A 14537-nucleotide genomic window follows, 5' to 3' on the forward strand; every position below is an offset into this window, starting at 1 on the left:
TTATTCTAGCACGCGCTGCGTCTCACCCTCGGGTCTGTACTGCGTGATGATGGTGACCGTCTGTCCTGCGTTTTTCAGCGCCGCTGCCGCCTGCTCGTGTGTCGCGTGACGCAGATCCACACCGTTCACCTGCAACAGAAACACAGAGTGAGTGACAGTCGAACAGCGTGTCTCAGCAGACGTGTGTGTGGATCAGACGTACGCTCAGGATCTGATCTCCTTTCTTCAGCTCTCCGCTCAGATCAGCTGCTCCTCCCGCTAAGATGAAGGAGATGAAGATCCCCTCGCCATCCTCACCGCCCACGATATTAAAGCCCAATCCGGTGGAGCCCCTGAGAATGACCACACGCCGCGGCTCCCTGATGGACAGCAACATATGAGTCAACATGAGCTGATTATGTAGCCTCGCCCCTTTTCAGTCTTCCATTTTGTAATTCTGACATTTGTTATGGCATCCGCTTCAAACATTACAATGATAACTTTCGTTAACTCTACAGTAAGTAAATCCACCAGTCTGCGACAGTGATGCCATAGAAATATACAGAGCTGCCGCAAAAACTAGAGTTCAAACACAAAACTCTAAAGATGGCTGTGCATAAGGTCTGTAGAAACAGTAGAAGGTGTCTATATGTGCTCATTTGCATATCTGAATAAACATGAGTGTGCTCACCTGGGAATGTCCTCGTCTCCCAGCAGCAGGCCTTTAGGGATGGGCGAGTAACGGCGCGGAGACGAGGGACTGAGGGCTTGTGGGTAATCAGACATGTCCATATGAGGAGGATAGGCTGCAGAAACACACAGACGTCAGAGTGTGTGTGGGAGTGTGTGTGTGTGTGTGTGTGTGTGTGTGTGTGTGTGTGTGTGTGTGTGTGACTGTGTGTGCTCACAGCTGGTGATGTCAGGAGGGTTGTAGGCGTCTTGATGATGAAGATGAAGAGTTTTGGCTACTCTCAGATAAACAACCTCCCCTGTGTTTTTCAGCGCCGCTACAGCGTCTTCATGCATCACGTCCTCTAGATACATATTATTCACCTGAACACACACACACACACACGACAATGCATTGAACAGACTTTGTCTTGTTTCCCAGCATATACACATTCTTACATCAAGATACATGAGAATCAAAATGTAGAAATGTACCAAAATGAAATGAATTTGTGCTTAAAACAAGAACAAATATCTGCCAGTGGGGTCAGAAAATCAATCTTGTTCACGTGCTCAAACTCACAGCGAGAATTTTGTCCCCGATCTGCAGCCGTCCGTCTTTATGCGCGGCTCCGCCTTCGATGATCTTGGTGACGTAGATGCTGTTGTCTCCCGGGACGTGCTGGTTCCCGACGCCGCCCGCGATGCTGAAGCCCAGACCTACGGCACAGGAGCACAGCCAATCAGATGAGCTCAAAACATCAGCTCCGCCCACCTGCTGCCCCTCACGCACCTTTAGGTCCCTTGATGAGTTTCAGCTCTGTGATTCTCTCCGCGGACGGTTTGTGTCGCAGCACGTAGAGCCGGACGATCGGCCCCGCCTCCTTCAGCGCCTCCACCGCGAAACTGTGAGTGACTTCACGCACATCCACGTCATTCACGAAGAGAATACTGTCGTTCACCCTGAAAGGCACAGAGAACCCTGTCAATGACCCTTCACCCCATTCCATTACAGCGAAAAAACTGACTGTGTGTGTGTTTTACCTCAGCCGGCAGTCCTGTGCTGCGGCTCCTCCTGGTATGATCTTAGTGATGAAGATACTGGGATCATCTCCTATGTGAGGGTTATCAGTCCCACCGGCTATACTGAAGCCCAGACCAGAGTTACCCTAAACACAAACACACACACTGATGTTCATGCAGAAGTGCTGTGATATGATCAAAGAGCTGAAAACTAGAGATGTCTCAAACCCTCTCCAGCGTGATCTCCTCATATTCAACGTCTCCGTCCATCCCGTTCATCTGAGACAGAGAGAGACAAGAGAGACACATTCAGCCATCTGAAGTGGGAAAACATCATTCATCAGTATCTTTATTCACTGAGCTTTTATAATCAACACGGTGACACATGAACATCATCAGCACGTGATCTCTGATGGACTCAAATCAGAAGAGTCTCAGTGACGCTCACAGACGTATGAGCAGAAACCCAGAGTCCTTCATCACAAACGCTAAACTGAATGACCATAAAGACTTTCATCAGCCTGAAACTGATGAGACGTGAAAAGCTGGAGAGGGCGGGGCTTGATCTGATCATGATGATTGATTGGACGGTGAATATGTCTCTATATAAAACATCAGCTGCCAAGAGAGGAAACAACTTAATCATTTCGGAGGAATCAGAGCTTGATCTGAATAATGACACTATTGTCTTTTTAGAGCCAGTTTACAGCTGAAATAGAGCTTGTCTCATATTTGATGGTGTTTGCATCGATTCTGTTATTTTTCTGTTTGTTATGGTGAAGCTGTTTTGAAATGATCTGTACTTTATAAAGCGCTGTAGAAATAAAGCTGACTTGAGTGTTTCAGGAATCAGCCACTCACACAAACACACACATCAACATCATCATCAAACCACGTTAAAGACTCACAACCTCTCTCCTAAACAACCTGAGAGAGACGAGCGGGTAATTAACATCCTGAGCGTTTCAGTAACGGAGCTGAAGAACTTTAATTAAAGTCATTTGATGAGTTCTGCTGTTACAGCACTGCAGAGACTGCAGCATCACACAGAGAGACAGACAGGACAGAGACAGAGAGAGAGAGAGACAGACAGGATAGACACTAAGAGACAGACAGGATAGACACTGAGAGAAAGATGGGATAGACACTGAGAGAAAGATGGGATAGACACTGAGAGAAAGATGGGATAGACACTGAGAGAAAGCCGGGATGGACACAGAGAGACAGACAGGATAGACACTAAGAGACAGACAGGATAGACACTGAGAGAAAGCCGGGATGGACACAGAGAGACAGAAAGGATAGACACTGAGAGAAAGATGGGATAGACACTGAGAGAAAGCCGGGATGGACACGGAGAGACAGACAGGATAGACACTGAAAGAAAGACGGGATGGACACTAAGAGACAGAAAGGATAGACACTGAGAGAAAGATGGGATAGACACTGAGAGAAAGCCGGGATGGACACGGAGAGACAGACAGGATAGACACTGAAAGAAAGACGGGATGGACACAGAAAAAAAGACGGGATGGACACTGAGAGACAGACAGGACAGAGACAGAGAGAGAGAGACAGACAGGATAGACACTAAGAGACAGACAGGATAGACACTGAGAGACAGACAGGATGGACACTGAGAGACAGACAGGATAGACGCTGAAAGAAAGACGGGATGGACACAGAGAGACAGACAGGATAGACACTGAAAGAAAGACGGGATGGACACAGAGAGACAGACAGGATAGACACTGAAAGAAAGACGGGATGGACACAGAGAGAAAGACGGGATGGACACTGAGAGACAGACAGGATAGACACTGAAAGAAAGACGGGATGGACACAGAGAGACAGACAGGATAGACACTGAAAGAAAGACGGGATGGACACAGAGAGAAAGACGGGATGGACACAGAGAGACAGACAGGATGGACACTGAGAGACAGACAGGATAGACACTGAAAGAAAGACGGGATGGACACAGAGAGACAGACAGGATAGACACTGAAAGAAAGACGGGATGGACACAGAGAGAAAGACGGGATGGACACTGAGAGACAGACAGGATAGACACTGAAAGAAAGACGGAATGGACACAGAGAGACAGACAGGATAGACACTGAAAGAAAGACGGGATGGACACAGAGAGAAAGACGGGATGGACACAGAGAGACAGACAGGATGGACACTGAGAGACAGACAGGATAGACACTGAAAGAAAGACGGGATGGACACAGAGAGACAGACAGGATAGACACTGAAAGAAAGACAGGATGGACACAGAAAAAAAGACGGGATGGACACTGAGAGACAGACAGGACAGAGACAGAGAGACAGACAGGATAGACACTAAGAGACAGACAGGATGGACACAGAGACAGACAGGATAGACACTGAAAGAAAGACGGGATGGACACAGAGACACAGACAGGATAGACACTGAAAGAAAGACGGGATGGACACAGAAAAAAAGACGGGATGGACACTGAGAGACAGACAGGACAGAGACAGAGAGACAGAGACAGACATGATAGACACTAAGAGACAGACAGGATAGACACTGAGAGACAGACAGGATGGACACTGAGAGATAGACAGGACAGAGACAGAGAGAGAGAGACAGACAGGATAGACACTAAGAGACAGACAGGATAGAGACAGAGAGAGAGAGAGACAGACAGGATAGACACTAAGAGACAGACAGGATAGACACTGAGAGACAGACAGGATGGACACTGAGAGACAGACAGGATAGACGCTGAAAGAAAGACGGGATGGACACAGAGAGACAGACAGGATAGACACTGAAAGAAAGACGGGATGGACACAGAGAGACAGACAGGATAGACACTGAAAGAAAGACGGGATGGACACAGAGAGACAGACAGGATAGACACTGAAAGAAAGACGGGATGGACACAGAGAGAAAGACGGGATGGACACTGAGAGACAGACAGGATAGACACTGAAAAAAAGACGGGATGGACACAGAGAGAAAGACGGGATGGACACAGAGAGACAGACAGGATGGACACTGAGAGACAGACAGGATAGACACTGAAAGAAAGACGGGATGGACACAGAGAGACAGACAGGATAGACACTGAAAGAAAGACAGGATGGACACAGAAAAAAGACGGGATGGACACAGAGAGACAGAGACAGACATGATAGACACTAAGAGACAGACAGGATAGACACTGAGAGACAGACAGGATGGACACTGAGAGATAGACAGGACAGAGACAGAGAGAGAGAGACAGACAGGATAGACACTGAGAGACAGACAGGACAGAGACAGAGAGAGAGAGACAGACAGGATAGACACTAAGAGACAGACAGGATAGACGCTGAAAGAAAGACGGGATGGACACAGAGAGACAGACAGGATAGACACTGAAAGAAAGACGGGATGGACACAGAGAGAAAGCCGGGATGGACACTGAGAGACAGACAGGATAGACACTGAAAGAAAGACGGGATGGACACAGAGACACAGACAGGATAGACACTGAAAGAAAGACGGGATGGACACAGAAAAAAGACGGGATGGACACTGAGAGACAGACAGGACAGAGACAGAGAGAGAGAGACAGACAGGATAGACACTAAGAGACAGACAGGATAGACACTGAGAGACAGACAGGATAGACACTGAAAGAAAGACGGGATGGACACAGAAAAAAGACGGGATGGACACTGAGAGACAGACAGGACAGAGACAGAGAGAGACAGACAGGATAGACACTAAGAGACAGACAGGATAGACACAGAGAGACAGACAGGATAGACACTGAAAGAAAGACGTGATGGACACTGAGAGACAGACAGGATAGACACTGAAAGAAAGACGGGATGGACACAGAGACACAGACAGGATAGACACTGAAAGAAAGACGGGATGGACACAGAAAAAAGACGGGATGGACACTGAGAGACAGACAGGATAGACACTAAGAGACAGACAGGATAGACACTGAGAGACAGACAGGATGGACACTGAGAGACAGACAGGACAGAGACAGAGAGAGAGAGACAGACAGGATAGACACTAAGAGACAGACAGGATAGACACTAAGAGACAGACAGGATAGACACTGAGAGACAGACAGGATGGACACTGAGAGACAGACAGGACAGAGACAGAGAGAGAGAGACAGACAGGATAGACACTAAGAGACAGACAGGATAGACACTGAGAGACAGACAGGATGGACACTGAGAGACAGACAGGACAGAGACAGAGAGAGAGAGACAGACAGACAGGATAGACACTAAGAGACAGACAGGATAGACACTGAGAGACAGACAGGATAGACGCTGAAAGAAAGACGGGATGGACACAGAGAGAAAGACGGGATATACACTGAAAGAAAGACGGGATGGACACAGAGAGAAAGACAGGATGGACACAGAGAGACAGACAGGATAGACACTGAAAGAAAAACGGGATGGACACAGAGAGAAAGACGGGATGGACACAGAGAGACAGACAGGATGGACACTGAGAGACAGACAGGATAGACACTGAAAGAAAGACGGGATGGACACAGAGAGAAAGACGGGATGGACACAGAGAGACAGACAGGATGGACACTGAGAGACAGACAGGATAGACACTGAAAGAAAGACGGGATGGACACAGAGAGACAGACAGGATGGACACTGAGAGACAGACAGGATAGACACTGAAAGAAAGATGGGATGGACACAGAGAGAAAGATCCTAAATGATCCTAAAATTACAAAGAAGAACACCCAATAATGCATGTAGGGCAGAATTAGGCCGATTCCCATTGATTATTAATATGCAAAAAAGATCCCTCAAATTCTGGATGCATCTAAAATCAAGTCCCACAGAATCGCTACATTTTAAAGCACTACAAACACAAGAACTGAACCCCGAAAAGAGTCCCCTCAGTCAGCTGGTTCTGAGACTTACTAACCTGACTAACTCTACTAACACTAACCAGTCTCAGACCAGCACTGCTTCTCCAAACATCAAAATAAACCAAATCTTCAAACAATCTAAAAATACATATCTGGAACATTGGGATGAGGAAACTAAAACACAAAGTAAACTACAATTCTATCGAACTCTAAAATCAAATTATGAATCAGAAAAATATCTCCAAAGTGTCAAAGACACAAAGCAGAGACGGATCCTGACCAAGTACAGGCTCAGTGAGCACAGTCCGGCCATCGAGACCGGCAGACACAGAAAGAGCTGGTTACCCAGAGGGCAAAGGGTGTGTGTTCACTGCAGGACAGGAGAGATCGAGACAGAGACGCACTTCCTCCTTCACTGTCAAAAATACATATCAATTAGAGATCTCTACTTCACCAAATTCAGTAACGTAACAAAGAACTTTACTGCCATGACTGAAGTAGAGCAAATAAAGTTAATATTAGGAGAGGGACCGACAGCAGCACTGGCTGCGAGATACGTGTGGATGTGCCACAGCCTGAGAGACAGCAGGTGAATGTGTGTAATGTGTGTGTCTGACCTCAGTGTGTTTCCCTACCGTCCACCACAGTACGTGTGTGTGTCTGTTTAACCACTGTGGTAACAAATGTTCAGACATGTTCTATTGTGTTACACTGTTAATTTAAGTTTAAGTTATGTTGTAATATTTGATAGCATTATAATATTTTATATTTTCTTCTATTATACGGATGTTTTTATTATTGTTATATGTATGCTTTGGCAATGTTGTATTATTTACAGTCATGCCAATAAAGCAATTTTGAATTTGAAAGACGGGATGGACGAAGACAGACAGACAGGATAGACACTCAAAGAAAGACGGGATGGACACGGAGAGACAGACAGGATAGACACTCAAAGAAAGACGGGATGGACACGGAGAGACAGACAGGATAGACACTCAAAGAAAGACAGGATGGACACAGAGAGACAGACAGGATAGACACTCAAAGAAAGACGGGATGGACACAGAGAGACAGACAGGATAGACACAGAGAGAAAGACGGGATGGACACAGAGAGACAGACAGGATAGACACTCAAAGAAAGACGGGATGGACACAGAGAGACAGACAGGATAGACACTCAAAGAAAGACGGGATGGACACAGAGAGACAGACAGGATAGACACTCAAAGAAAGACAGGATGGACACAGAGAGACAGACAGGATAGACACTCAAAGAAAGACGGGATGGACACAGAGAGACAGACAGGATAGACACAGAGAGAAAGACGGGATGGACACAGAGAGACAGACAGGATAGACACTCAAAGAAAGACGGGATGGACACAGAGAGACAGACAGGATAGACACTCAAAGAAAGACGGGATGGACACAGAGAGACAGACATGATAGACACAGAGAGAAAGACGGGATGGACACGGAGAGACAGACGGGATAGACACTCAAAGAAAGACGGGATGGACACAGAGAGACAGACAGGATAGACACTCAAAGAAAGACGGGATGGACACGGAGAGACAGACAGGATAGACACAGAGAGAAAGACGGGATGGACACAGAGAGACAGACAGGATAGACACTCAAAGAAAGACGGGATGGACACAGACAGACAGGATAGACACTCAAAGAAAGACGGGATGGACACGGAGAGACAGACAGGATAGACACTCAAAGAAAGACAGGATGGACACAGAGAGACAGACAGGATAGACACTCAAAGAAAGACGGGATGGACACAGAGAGACAGACAGGATAGACACAGAGAGAAAGACGGGATGGACACAGAGAGACAGACAGGATAGACACTCAAAGAAAGACGGGATGGACACAGAGAGACAGACAGGATAGACACTCAAAGAAAGACGGGATGGACACAGAGAGACAGACAGGATAGACACTCAAAGAAAGACAGGATGGACACAGAGAGACAGACAGGATAGACACTCAAAGAAAGACGGGATGGACACAGAGAGACAGACAGGATAGACACAGAGAGAAAGACGGGATGGACACAGAGAGACAGACAGGATAGACACTCAAAGAAAGACGGGATGGACACAGAGAGACAGACAGGATAGACACTCAAAGAAAGACGGGATGGACACAGAGAGACAGACAGGATAGACACAGAGAGAAAGACGGGATGGACACAGAGAGACAGACAGGATAGACACTCAAAGAAAGACGGGATGGACACAGAGAGACAGACATGATAGACACAGAGAGAAAGACGGGATGGACACGGAGAGACAGACAGGATAGACACTCAAAGAAAGACGGGATGGACACGGAGAGACAGACAGGATAGACACAGAGAGAAAGACGGGATGGACACAGAGAGACAGACAGGATAGACACAGAGAGAAAGACGGGATGGACACAGAGAGACAGACATGATAGACACAGAGAGAAAGACGGGATGGACACGGAGAGACAGACAGGATAGACACTCAAAGAAAGACGGGATGGACACAGAGAGACAGACAGGATAGACACTCAAAGAAAGACGGGATGGACACAGAGAGACAGACAGGATAGACACTCAAAGAAAGACGGGATGGACACAGAGAGACAGACAGGATAGACACAGAGAGAAAGACGGGATGGACACAGAGAGACAGACAGGATAGACACTCAAAGAAAGACGGGATGGACACAGAGAGACAGACAGGATAGACACAGAGAGAAAGACGGGATAGACACAGAGAGACAGACAGGATAGACACTCAAAGAAAGACGGGATGGACACAGAGAGACAGACAGGATAGACACTCAAAGAAAGACGGGATGGACACAGAGAGACAGACAGGATAGACACTCAAAGAAAGACGGGATGGACACAGAGAGACAGACAGGATAGAGACTCAGAGAGAAAGACGGGATGGACACAGAGAGACAGACAGGATAGACACTCAAAGAAAGACGGGATGGACACAGAGAGACAGACAGGATAGACACAGAGAGAAAGACGGGATGGACACAGAGAGACAGACAGGATAGACACTCAAAGAAAGACGGGATGGACACAGAGAGACAGACAGGATAGACACAGAGAGAAAGACGGGATAGACACAGAGAGACAGACAGGATAGACACTCAAAGAAAGACGGGATGGACACAGAGAGACAGACAGGATAGACACTCAAAGAAAGACGGGATAGACACAGAGAGACAGACAGGATAGACACTCAAAGAAAGACGGGATGGACACAGAGAGACAGACAGGATAGACACAGAGAGAAAGACGGGATGGACACAGAGAGACAGACAGGATAGACACTCAAAGAAAGACGGGATGGACACAGACAGACAGACAGGATAGACACTCAAAGAAAGACGGGATGGACACAGAGAGACAGACAGGATAGACACTCAAAGAAAGACGGGATGGACACAGACAGACAGACAGGATAGACACTCAAAGAAAGACGGGATGGACACAGAGAGACAGACAGGATAGACACAGAGAGAAAGACGGGATGGACACAGAGAGACAGACAGGATAGACACTGAAAGAAAGACGGGATGGACACAGAGAGACAGACAGGATAGACACTGAAAGAAAGACGGGATGGACACAGAGAGACAGACAGGATAGACACTCAAAGAAAGACGGGATGGACACTGAGAGACAGACAGGATAGACACTAAGAGACAGACAGGATAGACACTGAGAGACAGACAGGATGGACACTGAGAGACAGACAGGACAGAGACAGAGAGAGAGAGACAGACAGGATAGACACTAAGAGACAGACAGGATAGACACTAAGAGACAGACAGGATAGACACTGAGAGACAGACAGGATGGACACTGAGAGACAGACAGGACAGAGACAGAGAGAGAGAGACAGACAGGATAGACACTAAGAGACAGACAGGATAGACACTGAGAGACAGACAGGATGGACACTGAGAGACAGACAGGACAGAGACAGAGAGAGAGAGACAGACAGACAGGATAGACACTAAGAGACAGACAGGATAGACACTGAGAGACAGACAGGATAGACGCTGAAAGAAAGACGGGATGGACACAGAGAGAAAGACGGGATATACACTGAAAGAAAGACGGGATGGACACAGAGAGAAAGACAGGATGGACACAGAGAGACAGACAGGATAGACACTGAAAGAAAAACGGGATGGACACAGAGAGAAAGACGGGATGGACACAGAGAGACAGACAGGATGGACACTGAGAGACAGACAGGATAGACACTGAAAGAAAGACGGGATGGACACAGAGAGAAAGACGGGATGGACACAGAGAGACAGACAGGATGGACACTGAGAGACAGACAGGATAGACACTGAAAGAAAGACGGGATGGACACAGAGAGACAGACAGGATGGACACTGAGAGACAGACAGGATAGACACTGAAAGAAAGATGGGATGGACACAGAGAGAAAGATCCTAAATGATCCTAAAATTACAAAGAAGAACACCCAATAATGCATGTAGGGCAGAATTAGGCCGATTCCCATTGATTATTAATATGCAAAAAAGATCCCTCAAATTCTGGATGCATCTAAAATCAAGTCCCACAGAATCGCTACATTTTAAAGCACTACAAACACAAGAACTGAACCCCGAAAAGAGTCCCCTCAGTCAGCTGGTTCTGAGACTTACTAACCTGACTAACTCTACTAACACTAACCAGTCTCAGACCAGCACTGCTTCTCCAAACATCAAAATAAACCAAATCTTCAAACAATCTAAAAATACATATCTGGAACATTGGGATGAGGAAACTAAAACACAAAGTAAACTACAATTCTATCGAACTCTAAAATCAAATTATGAATCAGAAAAATATCTCCAAAGTGTCAAAGACACAAAGCAGAGACGGATCCTGACCAAGTACAGGCTCAGTGAGCACAGTCCGGCCATCGAGACCGGCAGACACAGAAAGAGCTGGTTACCCAGAGGGCAAAGGGTGTGTGTTCACTGCAGGACAGGAGAGATCGAGACAGAGACGCACTTCCTCCTTCACTGTCAAAAATACATATCAATTAGAGATCTCTACTTCACCAAATTCAGTAACGTAACAAAGAACTTTACTGCCATGACTGAAGTAGAGCAAATAAAGTTAATATTAGGAGAGGGACCGACAGCAGCACTGGCTGCGAGATACGTGTGGATGTGCCACAGCCTGAGAGACAGCAGGTGAATGTGTGTAATGTGTGTGTCTGACCTCAGTGTGTTTCCCTACCGTCCACCACAGTACGTGTGTGTGTCTGTTTAACCACTGTGGTAACAAATGTTCAGACATGTTCTATTGTGTTACACTGTTAATTTAAGTTTAAGTTATGTTGTAATATTTGATAGCATTATAATATTTTATATTTTCTTCTATTATACGGATGTTTTTATTATTGTTATATGTATGCTTTGGCAATGTTGTATTATTTACAGTCATGCCAATAAAGCAATTTTGAATTTGAAAGACGGGATGGACGAAGACAGACAGACAGGATAGACACTCAAAGAAAGACGGGATGGACACGGAGAGACAGACAGGATAGACACTCAAAGAAAGACGGGATGGACACGGAGAGACAGACAGGATAGACACTCAAAGAAAGACAGGATGGACACAGAGAGACAGACAGGATAGACACTCAAAGAAAGACGGGATGGACACAGAGAGACAGACAGGATAGACACAGAGAGAAAGACGGGATGGACACAGAGAGACAGACAGGATAGACACTCAAAGAAAGACGGGATGGACACAGAGAGACAGACAGGATAGACACTCAAAGAAAGACGGGATGGACACAGAGAGACAGACAGGATAGACACTCAAAGAAAGACAGGATGGACACAGAGAGACAGACAGGATAGACACTCAAAGAAAGACGGGATGGACACAGAGAGACAGACAGGATAGACACAGAGAGAAAGACGGGATGGACACAGAGAGACAGACAGGATAGACACTCAAAGAAAGACGGGATGGACACAGAGAGACAGACAGGATAGACACTCAAAGAAAGACGGGATGGACACAGAGAGACAGACATGATAGACACAGAGAGAAAGACGGGATGGACACGGAGAGACAGACGGGATAGACACTCAAAGAAAGACGGGATGGACACAGAGAGACAGACAGGATAGACACTCAAAGAAAGACGGGATGGACACGGAGAGACAGACAGGATAGACACAGAGAGAAAGACGGGATGGACACAGAGAGACAGACAGGATAGACACTCAAAGAAAGACGGGATGGACACAGACAGACAGGATAGACACTCAAAGAAAGACGGGATGGACACGGAGAGACAGACAGGATAGACACTCAAAGAAAGACAGGATGGACACAGAGAGACAGACAGGATAGACACTCAAAGAAAGACGGGATGGACACAGAGAGACAGACAGGATAGACACAGAGAGAAAGACGGGATGGACACAGAGAGACAGACAGGATAGACACTCAAAGAAAGACGGGATGGACACAGAGAGACAGACAGGATAGACACTCAAAGAAAGACGGGATGGACACAGAGAGACAGACAGGATAGACACTCAAAGAAAGACAGGATGGACACAGAGAGACAGACAGGATAGACACTCAAAGAAAGACGGGATGGACACAGAGAGACAGACAGGATAGACACAGAGAGAAAGACGGGATGGACACAGAGAGACAGACAGGATAGACACTCAAAGAAAGACGGGATGGACACAGAGAGACAGACAGGATAGACACTCAAAGAAAGACGGGATGGACACAGAGAGACAGACAGGATAGACACAGAGAGAAAGACGGGATGGACACAGAGAGACAGACAGGATAGACACTCAAAGAAAGACGGGATGGACACAGAGAGACAGACATGATAGACACAGAGAGAAAGACGGGATGGACACGGAGAGACAGACAGGATAGACACTCAAAGAAAGACGGGATGGACACGGAGAGACAGACAGGATAGACACAGAGAGAAAGACGGGATGGACACAGAGAGACAGACAGGATAGACACAGAGAGAAAGACGGGATGGACACAGAGAGACAGACATGATAGACACAGAGAGAAAGACGGGATGGACACGGAGAGACAGACAGGATAGACACTCAAAGAAAGACGGGATGGACACAGAGAGACAGACAGGATAGACACTCAAAGAAAGACGGGATGGACACAGAGAGACAGACAGGATAGACACTCAAAGAAAGACGGGATGGACACAGAGAGACAGACAGGATAGACACTCAAAGAAAGACGGGATGGACAAAGAGAGACAGACAGGATAGACACAGAGAGAAAGACGGGATAGACACAGAGAGACAGACAGGATAGACACTCAAAGAAAGACGGGATGGACACAGAGAGACAGACAGGATAGACACTCAAAGAAAGACGGGATGGACACAGAGAGACAGACAGGATAGACACTCAAAGAAAGACGGGATGGACACAGAGAGACAGACAGGATAGACACAGAGAGAAAGACGGGATGGACACAGAGAGACAGACAGGATAGACACTCAAAGAAAGACGGGATGGACACAGAGAGACAGACAGGATAGACACAGAGAGAAAGACGGGATAGACACAGAGAGACAGACAGGATAGACACTCAAAGAAAGACGGGATGGACACAGAGAGACAGACAGGATAGACACTCAAAGAAAGACGGGATAGACACAGAGAGACAGACAGGATAGACACTCAAAGAAAGACGGGATGGACACAGAGAGACAGACAGGATAGACACAGAGAGAAAGACGGGATGGACACAGAGAGACAGACAGGATAGACACTCAAAGAAAGACGGGATGGACACAGACAGACAGACAGGATAGACACTCAAAGAAAGACGGGATGGACACAGAGAGACAGACAGGATAGACACTCAAAGAAAGACGGGATGGACACAGACAGACAGACAGG

The 14537-nt window shown here is 46.8% G+C and overlaps 1 protein-coding gene across 2 annotated transcripts in view; it reads right to left on the reverse strand.

Annotated features, from left to right (window-relative positions):
• The window catches only part of dlg4b (discs, large homolog 4b (Drosophila)), an 81307-nt gene that overhangs the window by 12942 nt on the left and 53828 nt on the right, over positions 1-14537 (reverse strand). For both annotated transcript variants that reach the window (XM_067370380.1, XM_067370379.1), the window contains 8 exons: positions 1900-1950; positions 1693-1817; positions 1442-1611; positions 1232-1368; positions 888-1032; positions 671-785; positions 203-359; positions 27-129 (listed from right to left, as the gene is read on the reverse strand). In XM_067370380.1, coding sequence (XP_067226481.1) covers positions 27-129; positions 203-359; positions 671-785; positions 888-1032; positions 1232-1368; positions 1442-1611; positions 1693-1817; positions 1900-1950 — 1003 coding nt within the window. The remainder of the gene's footprint in view (positions 1-26; positions 130-202; positions 360-670; positions 786-887; positions 1033-1231; positions 1369-1441; positions 1612-1692; positions 1818-1899; positions 1951-14537) is intronic.

The sequence above is a fragment of the Chanodichthys erythropterus genome, chromosome 20 (assembly GCF_024489055.1).
Source record: "Chanodichthys erythropterus isolate Z2021 chromosome 20, ASM2448905v1, whole genome shotgun sequence".
In the NCBI taxonomy this organism is placed as follows: domain Eukaryota; kingdom Metazoa; phylum Chordata; class Actinopteri; order Cypriniformes; family Xenocyprididae; genus Chanodichthys; species Chanodichthys erythropterus.